Raw genomic sequence first — 23669 nt, forward strand, 5'->3', positions numbered from 1 at the left:
CTTCCCTTGATTGTATTTTATCTGGTAGAATATATTCAGTATACAAGTAAGGGAGTGATCGGCCTACAGAACACAGCAAATATACATGGTACATGGAATCAACATTGGCATTCTTTTTCAACTTTGCAGATTGCCATTCCTAATAACACCAAGTTACGGTGTGTATCATGGAACTGTCAGCAAGGTTACATCGCATGTGGAGGTGAAGATGGACTTCTCAAGGTCTTGAAACTAGAGACACAACAAGGTTAGTTGGCTTGACACAATTTTAAACTCACAGTTCAATGTAATCTGTCACCAGACACGACACTCAGATATTTTGTCGAAATTCAAATGATTTAAAGGGGGCACACTGCAGCGCGACTGAATATATGATACTGGCCCCATGCTACGCTTTAGTACAAGTCTACATTATCTTAGGGGTTATGTTTATATTTATGCATCATGAAAGGCACCCTCAGAAGGATACTTATAAATACCAAAAGGAAAATGTGGTCCAGTTTGCTTCAGGTGTACTCAAACAATTAGCAGTTTACCAGTGGCGAGAACAATGTAGTTAGTCTGAAGATTTGACAGTTCTTTGAGTCAGTCATGCTATTTGTTATTTTAAAAAGGACAAATTTTTGAGAAGCGGGAAGAGGCAGAAGTTCACAAATGTTATCATGTATTGTCGTTGTCTGACCATGATGTCTGAGAAAGCATGGGTAGTCCTCTCAGTTATGGTATTTTTATGTTGAATAGAGTGTGATTTGTCAGAAATGAATTGTAAGAAAAGTCCATACAGACTCCATTGAATCTGTTATTGTAAAGTACTACTGATGTTTGAGATTATGATTTTTGCCATTTTGGTTATTTAACTTGTGTTTCAGAAGATAAAGGAAGATGAATCTTTTATGAAAAGACAGAGATTTGCCCTGTTTGACAGGTCAAGTTCAAGAAGATGATGTTGGGGAAAGTCATCTCTCAAAGATTTGTGACTTTTCACCGGAGAATGTTTTGAAATAGTACTTGTTCTTCACAGAATATATATTCACCTCACTGATTTTTTTTCGCAATGCTTTCAGGGAAAGATGCCAAAGTGCGTGGTTTGGCTGCACCCAGTAACTTATCAATGAACCAGTCCTTGGAGGGACACAGTGGTGAGTACTCTGTCTTGTCTGTAGTGATCTCATCTCTTTGTTTCTGTGGCAACATCATAATTTTATCCGTATATTAAAACTGTAATGCCAATTTGAACCAACATGTGCAAATTACCTATGCGTTGCCTTTTCATTCAACATAAATTTGTATATACATGTATGTAATGTAATTTTCCTCACTTTATATGTCCTGTAGGCAGTAGATGCTACTGTTTTTACATCAAATTTTCACATTTCTTTTCATTTTCGAAATTTTTATTGGATGAATGTGAAGGACTTTTGAAACTTTGAACTATCGTCTTTAAAAATTTACAATGAAAAACCACGGTCCCTCTACGCGAGAGACCGTGCAAAAACAAGGGTCACCAAGCAAACTTGGCACTAAAGAAACATGTAACTTAAAGATTACCGACATTTGAATGGACAGTCTGTTTAAGGTAGTATGCCCCTCAAAAGTCATAGATTTACACTTTTGCTCAAATTTTCCTCAATGAAACTTGCAATCAGCCTCTGATCAAATTAAGAATAAAGACCAAGGATCACCATGCAAAGTTTAGTCTAAGAGAAACAAATTACCTAACATTTACCGATATTTGAAATTTGAGGTGGCCGCCATCCCTGAGTTAACTTTATGAAGCAAAATAAAATTTTTAAATTTCAAAAAACTAAGACACTGAAAATGTTTCTTAGTCTACGAGCTTTAAAATGAGCTCCCACAAGTGGTAGATCAGGAAGGACTTGTAAAATTTTGAAAGTCTGACTATCATTCCCCGAGGCACATTCTACCATATCTCCATGGGGAAGAATTGAATTTTTTATTTTTTCAAAAAAAAGACGGATTCGACAAGCAAATGAGTCCATCAGACTATTAATCAGACTAGCAAAAGGAGTCCATCAGAACATCAGACTATCAGAAATTGAAACAAAAAAAGGTTTGTTCAAAGGTCATCAGTTTTCCTTCACAGTCATGTTCATCATCTGTCCATTACAAACAGGTGCTGTCCAAGTTGTGACCTGGAACCAACATTACCAGAAACTGACAACCAGTGATCAGTATGGTTTGATCATAGTCTGGATGTTGTACAAAGGTAAGGCCCATATTTCCGTGTGTTGATTTCATGTCAAGCTGTGAATTTGTCCATTACCTGTGGACGATGTTATACAGAAAGACACCCAATAAATGTTAAACCATAAGCAGTCAAATAAAAAAAAGTACTTGTATATTCATGCCTTTCATTCTGTTTTGTTGAATGGTCAATTTCCCATCTATTACAATAATTCTTTCATGTCCCCTAATTTTGGAATTGCTTCATCTACCGAAATCAATGTTCCAAAATTGATAACATACCAAAGCAGTGTATGTGTGATGTTGAGTACTATTGTTTAGTCAAAGGCCCTGGAACTAAAGATTGTTTAGTTTCTTGACTAAAATTTAATTCTGAATCGGTGATGGAATATATTGGTTTTTGATGGTTTCCAGGTTCCTGGTATGAGGAGATGATCAATAATCGTAACAAATCTGTTGTGAGAAGTATGGCATGGAACGCAGATGGACAGAAGATCTGTATCGTCTATGAAGATGGTGAGACAATATTCCATAATAGTAACTTAAATGATGAGGTCTAGAAAACAACTTGGGGAAGACCTATATCAGTGCAGTGAGCTGAATAATCAGTGCCACTATGTTGTTAATCTTCATTGTATGCAGAAACACATGCTGTTGGCATAACATCAGTCTTTTCATTGCAACTGAAGAAACAATATTTGCATATATTATACATATATCAAATATGATCAAATTTTCAACATGTTGCTTCCATGAAATTGAGACTTTCAATATTGAAATCAGCAAAAGCGAACATGATACCTTACCGTTGAGAGTGGACTGTAATTCCCCGACAATTGTCCAATTCCTGTTAAGTTTGTAATACAATACCATAGATATCAGTCTTTAAAATAAGGTAACATGACATAGCATGTAAAAATTTAAATTATTCTGCAATTTCAAATTGATATGCAACTAATATCGCTACTACGATTGACAAATAGGTGCTGTCATTGTGGGTTCAGTGGATGGCAACAGAATCTGGGGTAAAGAACTGAAAGGCATGCAACTGTGCCACGTGGAGTGGTCACCTGATGCAAAGTTATTGTTGTTTGGTATGACGAACGGTGAAATACAGATATTCGATGGCCAGGGCAATTTCTGTGTAAGTCATCCAATATCTGTGTTATTTTTCATTTATTCAGAAACTTTTCAGTGTTTCTCCTAATTTTGTATTCTTGTTTATTTTCATTCATAAACCTGTTTGAAGTTGGTGGTTTTCCAATTTCTCCATTCAATGTTGAATTGCAGATGTTTTACAATTAGGTAGTATAATCTCTGCGTAAGCTACCTGTCCTGTCTGTTTGTTAGTTTTTGATGATACAGTTCTACTTGTGTGTGTGCAATGACAAACAAGATGAAAGAGTGAATCTTAGTGTCTGGAAAGGTGGATATTTGACACAAATATGCCTTTTAATCTTTGAACACGCACATAAAATAAAACTTTTCAATTCAAGAAAGTACGGTAACATTCATTGTCTTCATCAAAAAGATATTGAAAGAAGAATTTTAAAATTTGTGATCTCTTTAAAATTTATTGCTTATAATGTGATCTCTGTAAAATTTATTGCTTATAATGAAGGAAGTGTTTCACTGTCCTGTAAGTGTAGATTGTCTTCAGGAAGTTCAAGTTGAAGGCAGTGTTTTCATCTGATAGAAGCTGTACTTCTGTAAGGAGAATGTGTGTAATTTTAATTTTCATCATTTCATGATAAATTCATGATGTGATTTCTTTGTACATGTGTATTCCTGTGCAGTCCAAGCTGACACTGTTTTGCCTGACCAATGTGACTGGAGCCGTCAAGATAGCCGGTATTGACTGGTACAATGGTAGCGGTGGCTACGTAGAACCAGGATGTCCCTGTCTGGCCATCTGCTTCGATAACGGCAGAGCCCAGATCATGAGAAATGAAATGGATGAGAGTAAGTGCAAATGATTAATATTTATAATCTGAACTCCTCTCCAATGACACTCCCCTCATACACACATGGATCAAGGCAATCACAGTTTTCCTGTTGTTTGACACTTTTGCAGAGCTATACAGCTTCAGACCAAACAGCAGAGAGTCCAGTCATCCATAACTCAGTAAAGGATGTCAGCTTACTTGCATTAGACAGGACTAACTATGAAATATGAATACTCTATTTATACATATCATCTGAATCAAAGTGAATCTCACGGCAAATGTATCATTTCTAGCTTACATAACCAAGCATTCCAGATTGCAAGTCTGACAGACATCATCTTGCCAGTTGATATTAACTGATCCACCAGACAAGTACAATAGCAAATTCAGTGCTCTGAGTGAACAAAATAAACTGGTTTTTAACCCTGGACCACAAGGTTTGCTCATCTCTGATGTAAATTCTTGTATTTTGACCCCATTCACCCATAGATAGTATGAAATGTCTTTATCAGATTATGGACATGGTTATTTCTCTTTTTTCAAATAGATCCAGTTTTGATCGATACTGGAATGTCTGTTGTACAGATCCAATGGAATCAGACAGGGTCTGTGCTAGCCGTGGCCGGGTCACAGAAATCCCAACAACAGGACAAAGACATCAACGTAGTTCAGTTTTATACACCATTCGGAGAGGTGAGTTATTCACTGCAGAATTTTAGTGACTAATATACCATCAATTCTAGGTCAGTACAAAGTGTATTGACCTTGAACTGATGGTATGTTAGCCACAACATTACTGAACTAACCGTTGAATCAATAGAATGTTGTTGAAGATCCAGTGTATAGCCTGAACACACTGACTTTCTTTGTTTACTGAAATAACAGCTTGATGCAAACAAGTTCTGCTTACTATTTTGTCATAGTGTCGACATTTGACAAAATGTACAGATCAGTTATCCTTTAAGGCAAACACTTCATTACATACCAGTATTATAGTTCACCACGTCTGTAATGATATTTATTGAATTCTGCTTAGCACCTTTCATGAAATGTCGTTTAGAGTTATTGACATTGTTTTGTTCATATAAATCATGCTCAGTGGTCAAGCTAAAAGACAGTATATCATAGTATAAGGCCAATGGCTGCTTTCCATATGATTATTTCCCTAATATTATTTCAGTGCCAATCTCAACTGTTGAGCATTACTGTAAATCAGCCGCTTTACTTGAACTTTGTGAATGTTCTTCTAATATAAGGGTTAGTGTGTTTCCAACTTGCACCGAAATAAAGTGTAACTTTCCAAATGTCTTACAAAAAAATATTGAAGACACAAAAGTCGTTGAAAGTTATTGACATTGTTTTGCTCATATAAAGCAACTTTCACCAAATCATAGTGCTTTCTAAATGTTTTACAGGGAAAAAAAGTAGTGAGAGGATCGTTAATAACTTTTGCAGTTAAAAACCTCCAAGTGTCGTGTGTTGGTTTGGAATTGTTTTCAGTGTTCTTTACCTATTGCCTCAACAGCACTTGAGAACTCTGAAAGTACCGGGCAAACAGATGCTGTCTTGTTCTTGGGAAGGGGGCGGCCTACGAATTGCCTTGGCTGTTGATAGTTTCATCTACTTTGCAAACATCCGTCCAGATTACAAGTGGGGCTACTGTGCCAACACTGTGGTGTACGCCTTCACCAAACCAGACCGTCCAGAACACTGTGTGGTATTCTGGGATACCAAAAACAACGAGGTGAGTCAGTAGTATGAACTCTTGGTGGCGCTGTTCTAATGAAAGATATCTCATCAGAAATGTGGAAATGTTGTCCCATAAAGTTTTTGTATGAAAGAAGACTTTGTGGGGTGCTTTTTGCTGGTATCCAAACTGATGACATATCTGTTAATGGAACACTGGTAGCATGGTTATGATAAGTCACAATGTAATTTGTTGCTTGCCTGAGTAGATGTGTATGTTTGGTTGTCAAGTAGTTTTTTAGCTACTATAGACTATAGTCTATAGAAGCTATTGGGATGGGTATCCGTCCGCCGTCCGTCGTCAGTCTGCATGTATGTATGTATGTCCGTTTGTGAGGCGTCCGTCCACTCAAATATCTTGAGAACCACAGTACTTACTGATTTGATATTTGTTGTGTAGATGACAAATATGATTTTGAGAAACTATTTTTTTTAATTTTTTGATATTGTTGGAAATAGGCAAATTAACGCCAAAAAAGGCGTTTTTGGTAAAAAATCTTCTTCTTCATAACTGCTGGTCAGACAGCTTTGTTATTAGCTCCGCTGTCAGCAACGCGGAGCTTATCAAATAGGTTGATTTTCCGTCGTCGTCCGTCGTCCGTCATTGTCGTCCGTCAACAATTGCCTTCTCCTCTGAAACTGCAAGTCCAATTGCTTTGAAATTTTATATGCACTTCACTTGGGGTGACCACACTTAGGTTTGTTCAAATCGTGGTGAAATTTGCATATTTGTATTTTTGGGGCAATCTTTGTGTTTTTGGTAAAAAAATCTTCTTCTCTGAAACCGCTAGTCCGATTGTTTTGAAATTTGATATGCAGTTTACTCAGGGTGACTTCAGTCAGATTTGTTCAAATCGTGGTGAAATTTGCATATTTGTATTTTTAAGGCAATTTTTGTCATTTTTGGTAAAAAAATCTTTAAAAATCTTCTTCTTCAAAACTACCAGTCAGATAGCTTTGATATTTGGTACATATGTCCCTAGGGATGATCTATTTCCGATTTGTTCAAATTGTGCAGAAATATGCAAATTTGCATTTTTAAGGCAATTTTTGCCATTATTGGTCAAAAAATGTATTTCTCAAAAGGAACTGGTCTAATAGTTTTGAAATTTGGTATACACGTTTCTATAGATGAACTGAGTAATATATATTGAATTTCTGATGAAATCTGAAATTTTGTATTTTTGGGGCAATTTTTGCCATTTTTGGTCAAAAAATGTGTATTTCCAAAACTATTTATCTTATAGCTTTGAAATTCGGTATACAGGTTCCTACAGATAAACCACATGATATGTATTGAAATTGTGATGAAATCTGCAATTTTGTATTTTTGGGGCAATTTTTGCCATTTTTGGTCAAAAAACAGGTATTTCCAAAACTACCCATCTGATAGCTTTGCAATCTGGTATACAGGTTTTTACAGATCACCTTAATGATATTTGTTGAAATTATGATGAAATCTGCAATTTTGTAATTTTGGGGCAATTTTTGCCATTTTTGGTCAAAAAATGTGTTTCTCAAAAATTACTGGTCTGATAGCTTTGAAATTTGGTATACAGGTTTCTATAGATGAGTTCAGTAATATATAATGAATTTCTGATTAAATCTGTAATTTTGTATTTTGGGGGCAATTTTTGCCATTTTTGGTCAAAACGTGTATTTCCAAAAATACTCATCCGATAGCTTTGAAATTTGGTATACAGGTTTCTATAGATGAACAAAATGATATTTATTAAAAAATAATGATGAAATCTGAAATTGTGATTTTTGGGGGCAATTTTTCCCATTTTTGGTCAAAACATGTGTTTCTCAAAAAAGTACTGGTCTAACAGCTTTGAAATTTGGTATACAGGTTTCTATAGATGAAGTTATGAACTAAATTTGATCTCTTGAAATTATGATGAAATCTGCAATTTCATTTTTTGGGGCAATTGTTGCCATTTTTGGTCAGAAAATTTTATTCTCAAAAAACTACTCATCAGATAGCTTTGGTTGACATGTTCTTAGGGATGATCCGATGTGATATATTCAAAGTATGATGAAATCTTCAATTGTGTATTTTTGCAGCTTATTTTAGCCACTTTTTTCTGGCCTCTGCATTGAGCTTTCAAAGATTTCCACCTTCCTCATCAACATGTGTAAAAAATAGTTATTCCCTACATAAACACAGCGGAGCTATATCGGCCGCTAGGTCGCTTGTTTGGTATACAGGTCCCTAAGGATAACCCAACTTAGATTTGTTCAAATTGTGATGAAATATGCAAATGTGTATTTTTAAGGAATTTTTTTTTTCCATTTTTGGTCAAAATTTGACTTACATTGTATGTAATTCTTGTACTGTATAAACCCTATCAATTCACCCAGACAGAAAGAAATAATTAATATGATTTTAAATAATTGAATTAATTAGGAAATCATCAAAGCCAAAATAATTTTAGTGTAGAATTATTAGAAAGTTCAACTTTTTTGACAGTTCATAGTGAAATGCTTACCATCTTGGAGGATTAAAATATGTAAAGGCAACTTTCCTGAATCCCAACTTTGACATATTCTGAACCGTCATTTATTGTGCTCTGTATGTTATCTAAAAGAAATTGCTCATAATAGTTTGTCATGATAGGGTGATCAAATAAATAGAGATAGAGAAAGTTCCAATTTCCATTTTTGGTTGACTTGGTAAGGATGAAATTAAATTACTTTTTGAGGAAAAAAATAGAGTGGTCAATTAAAAGAGTGGTCAAAGTGATAGGGTTTTTATGGTAAAGCTGGGCTGTAAGATTCCTCATGTGCTATTTATAGCAATTATGCAATCTGTGTAAACAGTGCAATGAAAGTGTTACATGATTCCTTATAATGCTTTTGATGACCTTGAACTTCTTAAGTTTCAAACATGTGTCTCTTCTGTGTGCTTTCTCTGATTACCTACAGGCTCAACTTATTCAACAGAACTTATTTGCAATGTTATAATTTTAAAGTTAAAATGTGCTTGGTTAATAGGATGAAAATACTGATAACGATAACCAGCTGAAGATTCTTTATAACCTGACAGATATGCTGTTTTTTTATGACGTAAATCTTGATAAGCAAGTCTTGTTTACTTTAATTAGAATGTAATTAACTCTCGTTTATTAGCTATTATAGACTAATATAGTCTATAGAAGCTATTGGGATGGGTATCCGTCCTGCGTCCACCATCAGTCTGTATGTATGTATGTATGTATGTATGTATGTATGTATGTCCGTTTGTGAGGCGTCCGTCCACTCAAATATCTTGAGAACTGCAGTACTTACTGATTTGATATTTGTTGTGTAGATAAAATATATGATTTTGAGACACTATTTTTATTAATTTTTTGATATTGTTGAAAATATGCAAATTAGCACCAAAAAAGGCGTTTTTGGTAAAAAATCTTCTTCTTCATAACCACTGGTTAGACAGCTCTGTTATTTGGTATACAGGTCCCTAGGGATAACCCAACTTAGATTTGTTAACCCTTTGAACCCGGCTCGGACATAAATGTCCGATGACATCATAGAGTACCAGGGGCTCAGGATTCAAAGGGTTAAAATTGTGATGAAATATGCAAATCTGTATTTTTACCTTCTCGTGTCTATTTATAGACAGAGAAGGTATTAGAGTTGAAAACCAGTATGCTGGTGTCAACTACTTCCGTCTGTCAATACTTCCGTCTGTCAAGATCCTCCGTCTGTCAAGATCCGTTGACGTCATGCCATTGTAATGGGTCATATCATAAAGTGGTGGGGGTGTTCATGGTTCAGGTTGAGGTGTAGGAGAACGATTTTGAACTGTGACAAAAATCAAAAGGAACTTAGCGGCATAGCCACAGTGTTACATGTAAGCCTTTCTCCAAGGTTCTTAGTTGACTACGATCTATTACAGACTACTGAGCTGACGTTAGGGTTACTCACTTTGTGTTTGCTCACTCTGTGTGCGCTAGTGTTTGGTACTGAGTTGCGTGGATATCCCCTCATGGCCTCACGTGATATGGGCCTGTTGCATAATCTGCAGATGATCATATGCCTCTGAGTCTGCAAACGGTCATTGTATAAGCCTGTCAGCATTTTCCTTGCATTTTTTCTCATTTAATTTTGCAAAATATCGGCGAGCACCTCAATATTTCAAGATAACTCTTTCTTCCCAATCGTTTCCTGGAGTTTCAGAGTCATATGAACGAAAATGAGTGAAAGTTTTAGACAGGAAAATCAGACGTCGGCCATGTTCAATATTTACAGTACAATCAGAAGTTTATGTGGAGGAAATAACTGACAAACACTGCTCATGATGCCCGCCCTCTAGAGGCAGACCTTCCTATGAAGTACCACATTTGATGCTTGTGGAAAGCTTGACCACACAAAGGAGCATTTAAACTTTTAGAAAATGACAAACTGAATAAGAAGGTATTCTGAAAATGTCAAATACTGAGGAAAAATGCGCAAATATTCAAAATAAACAGGTTAACTGACTGGTCAGCTATAAAAAACAATGAAAATGTTTATGATCAAAAGTTTTTGAGATGCGCACATTTTAACAAATACAGAAATTATTAACATTATAAATATAAGACCAAACTATTTTTTCAGGGATGGGACGGGTTGGAAATGAGGGGTGAGAGACAAAGGCACTCCTATTGCTGCATGTGGATGCAGCCACACCATTTCATTTTACAGCATACTTATTCACTGTGTTGTGTTCAAGTTCCATCTGACTGTCATACAAGGATAACATAAGCAAATCAAATCAAATTAGAAAAGGATCAATGCTGTTGTGTGGATTTTGCTGAACATGGCTGATTTTAATATTTCGCCCTACATATTTGATATCCAGCAAAGGCATATTTTGATGTAAAGTCAAAATTAACACTTCATTGCTGACAATATATGTTTCTGCATGAACTTTTCTTTTTTAAATTATAGTATATTAGTACTTCAAACAGATTAACAATTATCGTGATGTCAACCCATAATTTTACATCACAAAGGCTGTAATTCAGCCAATTTTTTTTGTTTTTAAGTCATTTTATAAATTTTGCACTGCACAAGATGATTGAACAAATTGCAATGTTTGAATTTGTAAACTCCGAAAGAATAAAAATCCTTTGGTCACAGATTAAATTATTTTTTGAAAAGAAATTTACTCTTAAACACTTTTAGCATATATTCTTTACACGGTCATGTATTTCAAGGAAAATATGCCTATTAAAAACAGTAATTTCTTCAATTGTTTTTGAATACTATGACAATTATCAGTGGGATAATCATTTTTTTTTTGAATACTATGACAATTACAGGGATCACTTTGGGGCGCGATAACGCGATATTTACGCTCAAAAATCAGAAAAATCGCATTCACAAAAATCAATTGGGCAAAAAAGTCGCGCCGATAATTCAAATGGCGCGTACGTGATACCTTTACGCAATCTAAATTCATCGGTAACATTTGGCCGGTTTTCAGTACAGAACCACTCATATTGTCGCCGTAGAGAGCGCTATAATTACGCTAGAAAAAAGCTGTTGCAGAGTTACCCGTTTCAACAGCGTTTGTGATTGGTTGCCAACAGGAAGTTTTGCGTTCATTGACAAATCATTGGAGTCGATACAGCAAGTGTTCATTGCTGATGTACAGTGTGTTGTCGTAGCTCAAAATGGCGCTTTCGAAGGAATATTCGTGTCCAGTACGAGTGGTAGTGCGAAGAAAAAACGAAAATGCACTATTCTGGACTACTGTACTTCCGTTACTCCCGCACTGGAAAGTATGGATTCGACCGCCTCCGATTACAACTACACTCAGAATGACAGTTTTCGGACAGGGTAGTGAATTTCGCCCAAAGCCGTTTCATAAATGACGAGCACAACGAAATCTTATTACCATACCCTTCGAAACTTTATTGTGTTTATCCTCAAACTGTTTACACCGACAGAAGTGGCATTTAGGGGGGTCAAAGTTGCCCAATTTTTGCCCCATGTTGAGCGGGTGTAATCGGACTACTATCGCAGTAATCGGACGTCGTATTTTGAATGTGATAAGGGGCTAAATATTGATATTTTGAAACTTCGAACCCCGATTTTCAATTTTGATGTGTTTAGAAAACTATGTGGAAATATTTCGTGATAATTAGGTACGTTTAAACCATGGACGACTCAACTATATTTCAACGTGTATAGCGCTTCTAGATATCGGACACGGGCTGTCCCTGTGTGTTGCGTTCTACACCTCGTATTGTACGGTGTGGCTAACTTCACCAAGTTTGTAGCGCCCGAAATAGCTTTTACCCCCAAAAAAATCCGAAACGGGACGGCAGCGTCACCTGACTTAATATGCTGTAGCATGACTTGTAAAACGCTTTCAAAACGGAGCGAAGGGCGTATAACGAACAGCATGTCATCAAATGTCTGAAAACTGAGGTCGTCAGAAAACTGTCTCACTGAGTGTATTGTTATGCAAATTAACCAATATGCAGAAAATCAGGGAAAGTTAGGTCCGGTTCCCACAGACTTTGAAATTCTCCCACTGTTTTTTTTCATGTGCGATTTTATCTCATGCCGTTCTTCAGCCAGGGTAATCCCTGAATTATCAGCCATGACGTTTTACAAACACAAGACAAGATAAGCATTTTTCATCATTTCCACAGGACTCTTTGGAAAATCCATTAAAAACAGTTAACAGTGACTTAAAATGATCGCTTGGTATACATTGAATTTACAGATGCCAGGTTGTGTATTTCACATGCGCTCAGGTCAGTAGGGAAGTGCGTCATTACTATTTTGGACTGTTAATTCTTATTTCTGAATTATTTAACTTTTTTTCCACATTGAACTATCTTTAGGCAGTTTATACTGTAGCTTAGAATTTTTTTTGATTGATGTATTTATTCTTTTGGGTTCTTTGGGTCCATATCCCACCTCATGCCCCTACATCATCAACTATTTACCAACAACTCCATGCCAACAACCAATTACCTGACCTGGCCACACAGTAGAGAAGGTACAGCGTCATTGACGGTATTTTTAAGGAATTTTTTTTTCATTTTTGGTCAGGCCATCCTGAAATGAGCTATCAAAGATATCCACCTTCTTCATCAATACATGTGTCACAAAAGGTTATTCTCTACATAGCACAGCAGAGCTCTGTCAACTGTTGGGTCGCTTGTTTTTTCAAAACCGCTGGTCAGACGGCTTTAATATTTGGTTTACAGGTCCCTAGGATGACCTTAGTGAGATAATTTCATACAGTCAGGAAATACTTAATTTTGTATCCATGTCTATAGTAGCTTCAGGGGACTTTGGCCCTATGTTTCGTTTTCTATTTTGTGAGCTGTTAGCTGTAGGAGTTTAGCCACCTGAATAAATAGAAATTTTTACACATGTGGGAGTCACTGAAAAAATTGCAAAGTCAAGTACTGTGTGGTGCTACTGATGTTCCATACATAGACAAGGCAAGCATACCTTTTTCAAACATATTAATGCCTATATTAATATAGATGAATATAGATTAATGCCTATATTCAGCAATGGTTGTGAGTGTGTGTTAGTATTTGTGCCCCAGATTAATTGATGAAAGGATATTTGTGCATGTTTTTGATACAAATGTTTATTTTTGTCCATCAACATGTCATTATCATTTGATGTGCAAAATCGATTATTTGTGGTTTCTGTCAGTGAAATTATGTTTTGCATCAGTCTCAAGTTATTTGCAAGTTTTCAGTTATGTTTATACATTTTCATTTCACATGCAGATTTTGTTTTGTTTTCCACATTTGTATTTTTGTTTTAATGTAGCCATCAAAATGGGCCTTGAAACGTCACAAACAGGTACTGGACTTGCCGCTGTCTGAGGAGAAAAGAATGGCAGGAAATCTATTTTGAATGAAATATTCATGTCACTGAATGCAAGTTCATATGCACCTGTAATATCAAAAAGCGATACTTCATTCCATGTAACCCCTGTACCCCTATTTCCAAATGTAATGGCCCAACCACCAATAAATACCAAGTTGTGTTCAACCAACATCAAATAGTCAAAGGGTTAAAAATGATGCAGTCTTATCACCCTTATCCAATGTCCTCGTACTATTTCCTTATGATCCAAACTTCTTTGTTGCAAATTTAACCCGTTGAGTGCCAAAGTCTATTTGTGTTCCCTTTATAAAATAAACCCCAGCCAATTTTTCCCGGATTTTTGCCAAAATTTTGAGAAAAAAATGTAGCCAATGAAATGCGATGTCCATTTGGTCCAAAATTATTTAAAAAATTACAGGAAAATTCATAAAAATTGGTAAAAATGTTGAACTAAAATTTTGGTGGGAAAAATTACAGCGCTCAAAGGGTTAAAGGTATACTGTCACCTGTTCCAATTTTGCCAGTTACCATGGAAAGACAGAAAATCTAACCAATCACAGATTTTAAGGGGGTGGCCGCTTTTTAAAAACAGCGCCCTCATACGGGCATTTTGAATACCAAGGAACGCCCTTTTGACCATATATGGGCATATTTAGATTACAGGTGACTGTATACCTTTAACTGCTCTAATCAATGGGATTTGCCAGTAAATGCTGTTTTTCAGCCAAACCTCATTATGGCAATGCAAGGGACATGTGTCAACATACATGTATCTCGTTCACATTGACGGTGTCTGTGAAGTTCAACTGTTTGTGTCATGTTCAAAATGTGAGGTCTTGCTGTTGAAGATTACTTTGTCATTGTGAAGCTATCCTGTTTGATGTCAGTGGCCGCACACTCCCACCTTTGTCATAAAAACCATAATACAGGTATTATCTGGAAGCAATAAGATATTCAAAAACAAATTTTAAAATTGTCATGACATTGTGTGCACCTTTGCCAGGAAATCATAGGAAATGGCTGCTTGCTGAAGTCTGGTTTGCTAATTTATTTTGTTTCCTATCTCATCACCTCTAGAGATACGTCAAATACGTGAAGAATTTGATTTCGGTGACAGCGTATGGCGATCACTGTGTCTTGGCAACCAGGGCAGATGATACCACTGGACAGGTTGGTAAAAAGCTGATAAAAAATGTGTTATCTTTTTTATCATTTCATCGTCAAATTCATACTTCAATAAGTTGATATTTATTTGTATGTACATGTATGTACTTTGCACCTTATTCAATTGCCAGAGCTCCAAAGCGGGAGTAGCATTTTATGAGGTTATATTGCCTGAATTTATCTCTTTTAATTTGTTGTTTGTACAACAAGGGAAAAAGCTTGTTGATAAATCCTTTTCTACCATAAATTTTATAGGTTTTTCACCATACAATACCAGTATATGTTAAAAAAATATCTTGACAATGACAGTAGTGACAAATACTTCAATCTCATCATAGAATGTGTTTAGTGAAAACCAGAAAAGCTCTCTCATACTCGGCTCTAAAGACTGATTTTAAATTTTAAAATGTCATCTCTCCAAATTTGTGTGTCAAAATGAATAAATCACAGGCCGTGCAATTGTAGATAATGTTGTGCGTTTGTTTGAAAATTTGCAATGCTTTCATATTTCGTTATCTTGTCCTGTGTATCAGAGTTATGTTGTTGTGTTATGCTAGCCCATTGTGGTCTGGGGTCAAGGGGTATTGTTGGCATGTGTACAGTACTTACCCTTCACAATGTCTTTCATTTCACACTTGAAATCCAAGGTTACGGTCTTGACATGCAAGATAACAGTATTTCCTAAAAATTTGTGATTCGAGCATATCCCGTCAAACTGGCATCACTGGTTGTAAAGTCTGCAAATATTTTAATAGGAAAAAAATTTTTACCCCTCTGTTTCAAGTCATTCATATTTTCCTACAGACGATAGGTTACGTTTTAATCAAAATTTGAAAATATAATGTTTGAAATGAAAGACAGAATGCAGAGAGATTATTAAAGAAATGTGATTTACTTTGAATGTTAGAACTATCATTTATTTTACAATTATAATCAATGAATGCCTAAAAACTACCATTATACAATTATAATGGATTCTATAGAAAATTACCGAAGATATCTGTGAAATTGATCAATTCCCAAACATTGTGATGAACAAAACTTTGGACCAAGCTTTGAAAATTCACAGCTTTGCAAGATCTTAAAACTGTTTTCCATCAATCTTTGATCACGAAATCCAAAGAACAAAGTTTTAAAAATGTTTACAAAGGCGTTTCTGTCTCTCCGATGAATTATAGTACAATATACATTCAGTATCTTACAGTATAGTGCAAAGAAAGAAATCTACGACAGGTCTAGGTTTGTCTTCTGAGAATGATCTGCTACGGAGAACGGAAAGAGAGTCATTTCATGCATGGAATTGTTCCCACCATTTCATTTTCTGTTCCCTTTTCCATGTATCATTCCCGTTTTGTTTTTCAGGATCCAGACGGTCCACCCCAGGTATCACATCAGCTTTTGCCTCATTTTGTTGGATAAGTCCGCTATCTTTATTTTCAACATTTATTCATTTATTTCAAGTTGTTTACTGATGATGCCATTCATTTGCTGCCATAGCTATAATTTTCTATGATTTCCATTCAGCACTAACTAACTCCTGTGTTACAGACATTCTCTCACGATGTCTCCTCATTTCTGACATTAACAGATGACCATGATATGTATTGTAATTGTTTATCAATGCTTTTGTCATGCTTCAATATATCTGTTAGCTATTTTTAGGGACGTTCCTCAAATTTCACATATTTTCATGCCTTTTATCAAGGTTTAACCATTTTCAATTCAGTATATTGCTGTCTGTATTAAGATAAGTTTCCATGACTAAACAGACTTTTGTCAAATGGCCAATAGACGAAAGTTCCAAACCAAATAACATACTGTATTGGTGTGAGCCACTTTTTTCCAAAATTTCTGTGCACAGGCTGTGGTGGATAGGCCAGTGTTTTCCCCAGTTGTCACACCGGTCAATTAAGGCCATAATTGCAAATTTGTCCATTTCACAGATATTCCTCTCCAAAGGCGTTTCTGTCTCTCCGATGAATTATAGTACAATATACATTCAGTATCTTACCGTGAAGTGCAAAGAAAGAAATCTAAGACAGGTCTAGCTTTGTCTTCTGAGAATGAACTGCTACGGAGTTTTTGAAAAAGAAATATTCATTATATAATGGAAAAGAACATGACGATGATAGTCTTAGTTCATTCTTACTACTCAAATGGGTAATTTTGAATTTTGGCTAAGATAACAGGTTATGTTCTTATGAAGATCAGTTTTTGCAAAAATATCAGTTATAACCGTTTTCAACTGACACATCTCATGCACCATTGAACAGGAGTTGCATCAAAACTGTCATTCTGAAGTGGAGAGTGTGGTTCTGGCATTTTATGATAATAAAGTTTAAAACCTAAAAGTTTCTACTCACAGCCAATGGCTTGTTTGATATACTAGGCATGGAAATAATCTATACGTATTGACAAATATCTAAAAGTGGTTTTACCACCAAATTTTTCATGCAATCTCACATTTTAGAATGTTGCACAGTTTGCTCCAATCTAACTTTATAAAAGCACTTTCAATGAACGTGTCACCGTAGAAGTAGTCAAGGTGTGACAGCCAAGACCCGGTACATACCTTAGCCCGATGTGTGTATTCAGTGTCCTCATATACCTACCCACTATGTTTCTCACCATTACCATTTCGCAATATTGCCACTCATTCCTCATATACTTACCATACTAACTTGTTCTCTTACCAGTAAACCCCAGTATCACTTACTTGTACACTTGTTTTGCACACAGAGTTTTGACTATGTGTGAAAGTCTCAGACGTTTTTGCCATACTAACTGTAACCGTCTCCACCTTAAGGTAGTTTGTGCCTCAAAATTTAAAGACTCAAAGCTTTACTAAAACTATCTGTAAAGGTAACTTCAAATCATTCCCTTTTAAAATCAAGAATAGAAATTGGGGTCACCATGCAAAATTTGGTTCTAGAGAAGCAGATTACTAAATGTTTACCTACTTTTGAAATTCAAAATGGCCGCATTCCCTGTGTTAACTCTATTGGGAAAATAAAATTTTCAACATTCAAAAAAAGATGATGGTCAAAATTTTTCCTGCTCAAGGAACCTGAAAATGAGCCCCAACAAGTGGTAGACAAGACCGGCATTTGTAAAAGTTTCAGTGTCCAACTATCTGTCTCTGAGGCACATTCTACCTTAAAGGGACAAAGTCGGCCAATTTTTTAGGAAATTTGTTTGGTGCAAGATACTACTTATATTGTTTGACATGTTGAAAGATACTGAATGAACGGGTGACCATGCATATATTTGACCCCGGTTTTAGACACGATACATGAAACCATTGCGAAAATGAATTAGTGGTCATGACCACTAATTCATTTTTTGCGATGATTTCATTTAATTTGTCTAAAACCGGGGTCAAATATATGCATGGTCACCTGTTCATTCAGTATCTTTCAACATGTCAAACAATATAAGTAGTATCTCGTATCAAACAAAATTCATGAAAAATGGTCGACTTTGGCCCTTTAAATAACAATTTGAGACCCCAGTGAATAGTGTAAGTTGTTGTAGCCTGTGGTGTTAGAACTTTCATTTTTGGAATAAACGTTTCCAAGTAGAGCATTTTGTGATTGCTTCAACTTGGTTGCAGTACTATCAATAAGTGAGTAATGCTGGGATTTTGGAATGCAATAATTGCTGGACTAACACTATTCCTTTCACCAGATAAGCAGAATACACAACTCTGTGTGCTATCACTCTGTCACTCACATTTCCTGCTATATGTACTGAATTTTAACGTCAGAGTAGGATTAAATAGTAGAAAACAAGTTTTATCAAAATTCAATCTGACGATATCTTCATTACAGATGTCTATTGAGAGAAGTACAGATTTTCTTTACCTGTGATTTTCATGTTACACAATTTCCTACCTGTGATTTTCATGTTACACAATTTCCATTATTGGCATCAATACTAAAATCTGTCTCAACATCCTTTCATTTCAAACAATGCACTAAACTGGTTAAGAGCTTGATGGCATGCATCATCTCCTGTGTGCATCTCCATTTTGCTGAAAAAATTCAGCTTTTCATATGAATCCAACTTTTCGTTTGATATCCTTCGTGGAAAACTTTGTGCAAGTTTCTCTAAAATTGTCCTATCATGTTATTCAAATTCTTAACGACTCTTTGTTAATTCTTGTATCTATCCATTTCAGTACGTTTTGGTGTTGTGCAATTCTATTGGAACTCCGTTGGATTCCAAGTACATAGATCTTGGTGAGTTCAAAGGTCTAATATCTGACATATCCAATCAAATTAGCCCAAATGAACAAAAGTGTTATTTTATCAAACAGAGCGAACCGTCAGCAAATATGTTATATCATATCTTTTGCAAACTACCAATCTATTGATGTCAAAGTTTAGATTCTCTTCTGGTTTTGCTACACTACTCTGAAATATCATAGACATTAGAAGCAAGATACATGTATCTACTGTCTACATGGTAATATGTATGTGTCCGCTCACTTGTGTGAAACACCATAGACACAGTGGGACATGAACTGTACTGTTTTTGTCCTGTCTGTAATCACTGTCAGGTGATTGCTCGAGTGATGTTTCACTCCAAGTAGTTTTGTCATAGAAAATGATATCAACTATGACTTCACAGAAATGTATTGTTACTTATTTCTGACAATGCAGTGCTTGGCACTGGTGCTGGGTTTGAAAGCTAGAATCACCAAGCACAGCAACCGAGGAGAGTCCGCATCTACTTAAAATCAACCTATCCTAAAACCATGAAAATTGCTACAGTCAAAGTTTGTGTCAAGTACTTTTTATACCCAAAGGCATGCAAATTACACAGAGGTCACAAGGTCAGTCAGTTCTTGCAACCAATGAGCAATCTCCTTTCTTTCCTCTCCTAGACCCGATGTACGTTGCCATGACAAGGACCCATGTGATTGCTGCTTCCAAAGAGGCCTTCTACTCCTGGCAGTTCAAAACCCCCAAGAAGCTGACAGCCATGGAAGTGAATCAGGCAATGCCAAAGAAGAAAGACAACAGAGAGAGGGTCTATCACATTGATGATACACCGTCCGGAGCTGGGGAAGGTCTTACTGATTTCTCCAAGGCTTTCAATGTAAGTTTTTTACGAAACAATTTTTATCGTCATGACCTTTCCCTTTAAGGCTGGTAATAGCCTTGAAAGAAATTTGAACTGTTTGGGTATGACAATTTCTCAGTGTGTGTGTAACAGCTGTTTCACACTTCCTTTAAATACGGTTCTGTTGTAAAGTGTATGAAGATTGTACGTTTAATGTAATGGAGTATATAAGAAATCAAAAGATTATTTACTGAGTAGATTGGAGTGTAGATAATGATGTAGACATACAAGAGTCTTGAAAGCTCCCAATAATAATTATGGTTTCTGAAATATAGTTCCATTCATAACAAAATTTTTGGATAACCTGGATTTTAACCCTCTGAGTGCTGTAATTTTTCCCACCAAAATTTTTGTGCAAAAGTTTTCTAGTTATTCCAAATTTTTCTGTAATTTTATTAGGAATTTTGGACCAAATGGACATCATTTTCATTGACTTAAGCTTTTGATCAAAACTTTGGGGAAATCTTAAAAAGAAATTGTCAGGAACTGAAAAAAATTGTCTGCATTATATTTCATAAAGGTGACAAAAATTGACTTCGGCTTTCTGAGGGTTAATGACCAAAACCAACAAAAGAAAGACATTAGCTCTGTTGGTATGTTTTTTTTATATTAATGTATAGACTGCTGTGTGTAGGTATAGACACAGTTTACTTATAAAGTTGCTTTAAAATTTGTTTTCAGCCCACTCGAGATCCAATCTGTTGTATGTGTGCCTCTGACAAGATGCTGATCATTGGCCGAGAGACTGGTACGTTGCATCGGTATTCGTTACCTCACCTGGCATTGGTCAACAAGTACGCCCTCAACTGTCGACCCCATGCTTTATCACTGAACTGCAATTCTACGTAAGTACATGCAGATACATCTGTGATGATCGAGCTGTTTCTGTTGACGTTGAAAGTATAACTGTAAATTTCTTAGATTTCAACTCAAACATCAGACCATTTTAGTATAAGCAATATGTTAATAGGGTTTGATTTTCAGAAAAGAAACTGTTGGAAAAAACACAAAAGTGTGTCTGAATATCAGTGTTTTGAAAAAGCCTCTGGTGCAAACTTGATCATGAACATAGTCAATTTCATTTCAATTTATGTCAAATTACTAGTGTAATGTCTTTCCATGCATTAAATATATTCTTTCAGTGTTCTCAATGGATTGAAAAACAGGAGTCACAAAGTTACATAACAATTCATAATTTGCATATTCTTTTGTTGTGGAAATGTATTCTTTTGAGCAGTTATTACCATATGAATAGTTTTATAGATTGCTTGAAAAATAGAGGGGCGGCCCAACTGTCAGACTCCCCTGGGGAGAACTTTGACTTTCATTTGATGGTTTATGGTTTTATAATTGGTGTGTGTCTTTCCTATCAATAGGAGACTGGCCATCATTGACATCTCAGGCATCCTGTCCTTCTTTGACCTTGAGGCCAGGGTCACCAACCAGGACGGCCAAGAGAGCCAGGGTCAACAGCTGAACTTTGAACGCAAGGACGTCTGGGACATGAAATGGGCGGAAGATAACTCTGAGCTGTTTGCCATGATGGAGAAGACAAGAATGTACATCTTCAGAAACTTAGATCCAGAGGTAAGACACCTTTAGGCATACCTTTAGGTAAGTGTTAAAACAGTCACATATATAGATGGAGAGGTTTGAGGTTGGCATCTTTAAGCTGGAGTTATTCAGAAGACTAGAAACATCGAGTTTTTTCTTATTTTTGGCTTTATAAAGCATGTGTATCATTCAAATAATTTGTGCCATTGAATTCAGCTTTGTAAAATGTCTCAGGAATCAGTGAAAGTAAGCATTACAACAGTAGGTGCCTTTCTTATCTGAGTTGGCTGGGAATGAAACTATGTCACAACAACAGACATACCTTCAGTGTTGCAAACAAGCTGCTTTGCAGTTGAGGTAGAATGCACCTCGGGGATAGGTATTCGGACTCTCAAACTTTTACAATTCTCTTCTGATATACCACATGTTGGGGTTCATTTTAAAGCTCTTGGTGTAAGAAAAATTTTCACTGGCTTAGTTTTTTCGAAATTTGAAAGTTCATCTTTTTCTCCATAGAGTTAACACAGGGACGGCGGCCATTTTGAATTTCAAATATCAGTAAATCTTGGGTTATTTGTTTCTCTAGTACCAAAATTTGCACGGTGACCCCCGATTTTTATTCCTGAGTTTGAAAGACACTGGTTGAATGATTCCTCATGGAAAGTTTGAGCAAAAGTTTAAGTCTTTCACTTTCGAGGTGCAAACTACCTTAAATGCTCATTTTCATAATGGGCTGTACTCAGAAATTGGAGGAAAATTTTCCAAGATTCTCAGGCTTCTGTTCCAGCAGAATTTACTTATTTTCCAATCTGTTTACATCTGTTTACACAGGAGCCAATCCTAAGTTCCGGGTACATCTGCAACTTTGAAGATCTGCAGATCAAGTCAGTCTTGTTGGATGAGATTATGAAAGATCCAGAACACCCAAACAAGGAGAACTTGTTAGATATGGAGATTAAGGTAATGTAGAAAACATTTGCCATGTTGACTGGTAGAGGGCCTTCTTTCTCTCACCAATGCAGCCTGTTACGGCAACTGCACAGTCTGACTCTGTCATCTTGCAATCTGTCTGCCATAGTTAAGTTGACTCATAGTAATTTCAAACCTGAAGAACACTTGGTTGCATCGTTCTTGTGGCAGGAGTCATTGCCTGTCTGAGGGTACGAACAACCCTTACATCCCATGGTTTACCCCAAACCTATTGTTGTCAATGGTGAATTGTGGACCTGTTCACAGTGAAGTAGGGGTGAACAGGCTAATGGCAAATATAGGTTCAAACAGAAAACCCATGTTAAATGTACTACAGCATAGAATGGAGCCAGTATTGCTAGTATTGCCAATGGAGCCAGTATTCGTCAATATTGCCAAAACTCATCAGTATTGCCAAAACTTTTTTTTTCAATGTTCAGTCTCTCAGAGACAGCAGAGATCTCCTTGAGAAGGTTGGCATTGAAGACGCTTCACAGTTTATTGAAGATAATCCACATCCAAGACTCTGGTAAGATATCAGACATCTCCTTTGTTATCTGATATGCATTGCATCCCTTGATGCTAGCACAAGCACATACACACACACGCCTATAGACACACATATATTAACCCTTTGAGTGCTGTAATTTTTCCCACCAATTTTAGTGCAACATTTTACCAATTTTTTATAAATTTTTCTGTAATTTTTTTAAATTTGGACCAAATGTACAGCATTTTATAGGTTACAGTTTTTGATAAAAATTATGGAAAAAAATCTGGAAAAAAAATTGACTGGGTTATATTTTATAAAGGGGACAAAAATTGACTTGGGCACTCAAAAGGTTCAAAAAACTACATGCAAATTTTAAATATTTCATCAAATTTCCCAGGAGTGATGCAGATGGTAAGAAAGGATATTTCTAATCATCTATTGACTGACAGAAAACATTTTACGTTGAAATGTGGTATAAAATACTGTCATCAAACAGAAAAAAGTAAAACCATGATGATTTAACTCGTCAGACGATGAATGTATAGACAATAGCAAATTCTAGACTTTTGTCTCAGATTTCTACAAAATGTGTGCACTAATTGATGTCG

General features: G+C 36.0%; 1 protein-coding gene across 2 annotated transcripts in view; it reads left to right on the top strand.

The window, feature by feature from the left end:
• Positions 1-23669, top strand: part of LOC139115604 (WD repeat-containing protein 35-like) — a 32554-nt gene that overhangs the window by 1110 nt on the left and 7775 nt on the right. The window contains exons 2-17 of one of the 2 annotated variants that reach the window (XM_070677859.1): positions 130-247; positions 1065-1139; positions 2135-2227; positions 2620-2721; positions 3189-3349; positions 4002-4167; positions 4699-4844; positions 5677-5895; positions 14832-14924; positions 16281-16301; positions 19099-19159; positions 19807-20021; positions 20727-20890; positions 21422-21632; positions 22431-22559; positions 23009-23097. In XM_070677859.1, coding sequence (XP_070533960.1) covers positions 130-247; positions 1065-1139; positions 2135-2227; positions 2620-2721; positions 3189-3349; positions 4002-4167; positions 4699-4844; positions 5677-5895; positions 14832-14924; positions 16281-16301; positions 19099-19159; positions 19807-20021; positions 20727-20890; positions 21422-21632; positions 22431-22559; positions 23009-23097 — 2063 coding nt within the window. The remainder of the gene's footprint in view (positions 1-129; positions 248-1064; positions 1140-2134; positions 2228-2619; positions 2722-3188; positions 3350-4001; positions 4168-4698; positions 4845-5676; positions 5896-14831; positions 14925-16280; positions 16302-19098; positions 19160-19806; positions 20022-20726; positions 20891-21421; positions 21633-22430; positions 22560-23008; positions 23098-23669) is intronic. The other variant, XM_070677860.1, reaches the window with a different exon arrangement.

The sequence above is a fragment of the Ptychodera flava genome, chromosome 17 (genome assembly GCF_041260155.1).
Source record: "Ptychodera flava strain L36383 chromosome 17, AS_Pfla_20210202, whole genome shotgun sequence".
Classification (NCBI taxonomy): Eukaryota; Metazoa; Hemichordata; class Enteropneusta; family Ptychoderidae; genus Ptychodera; species Ptychodera flava.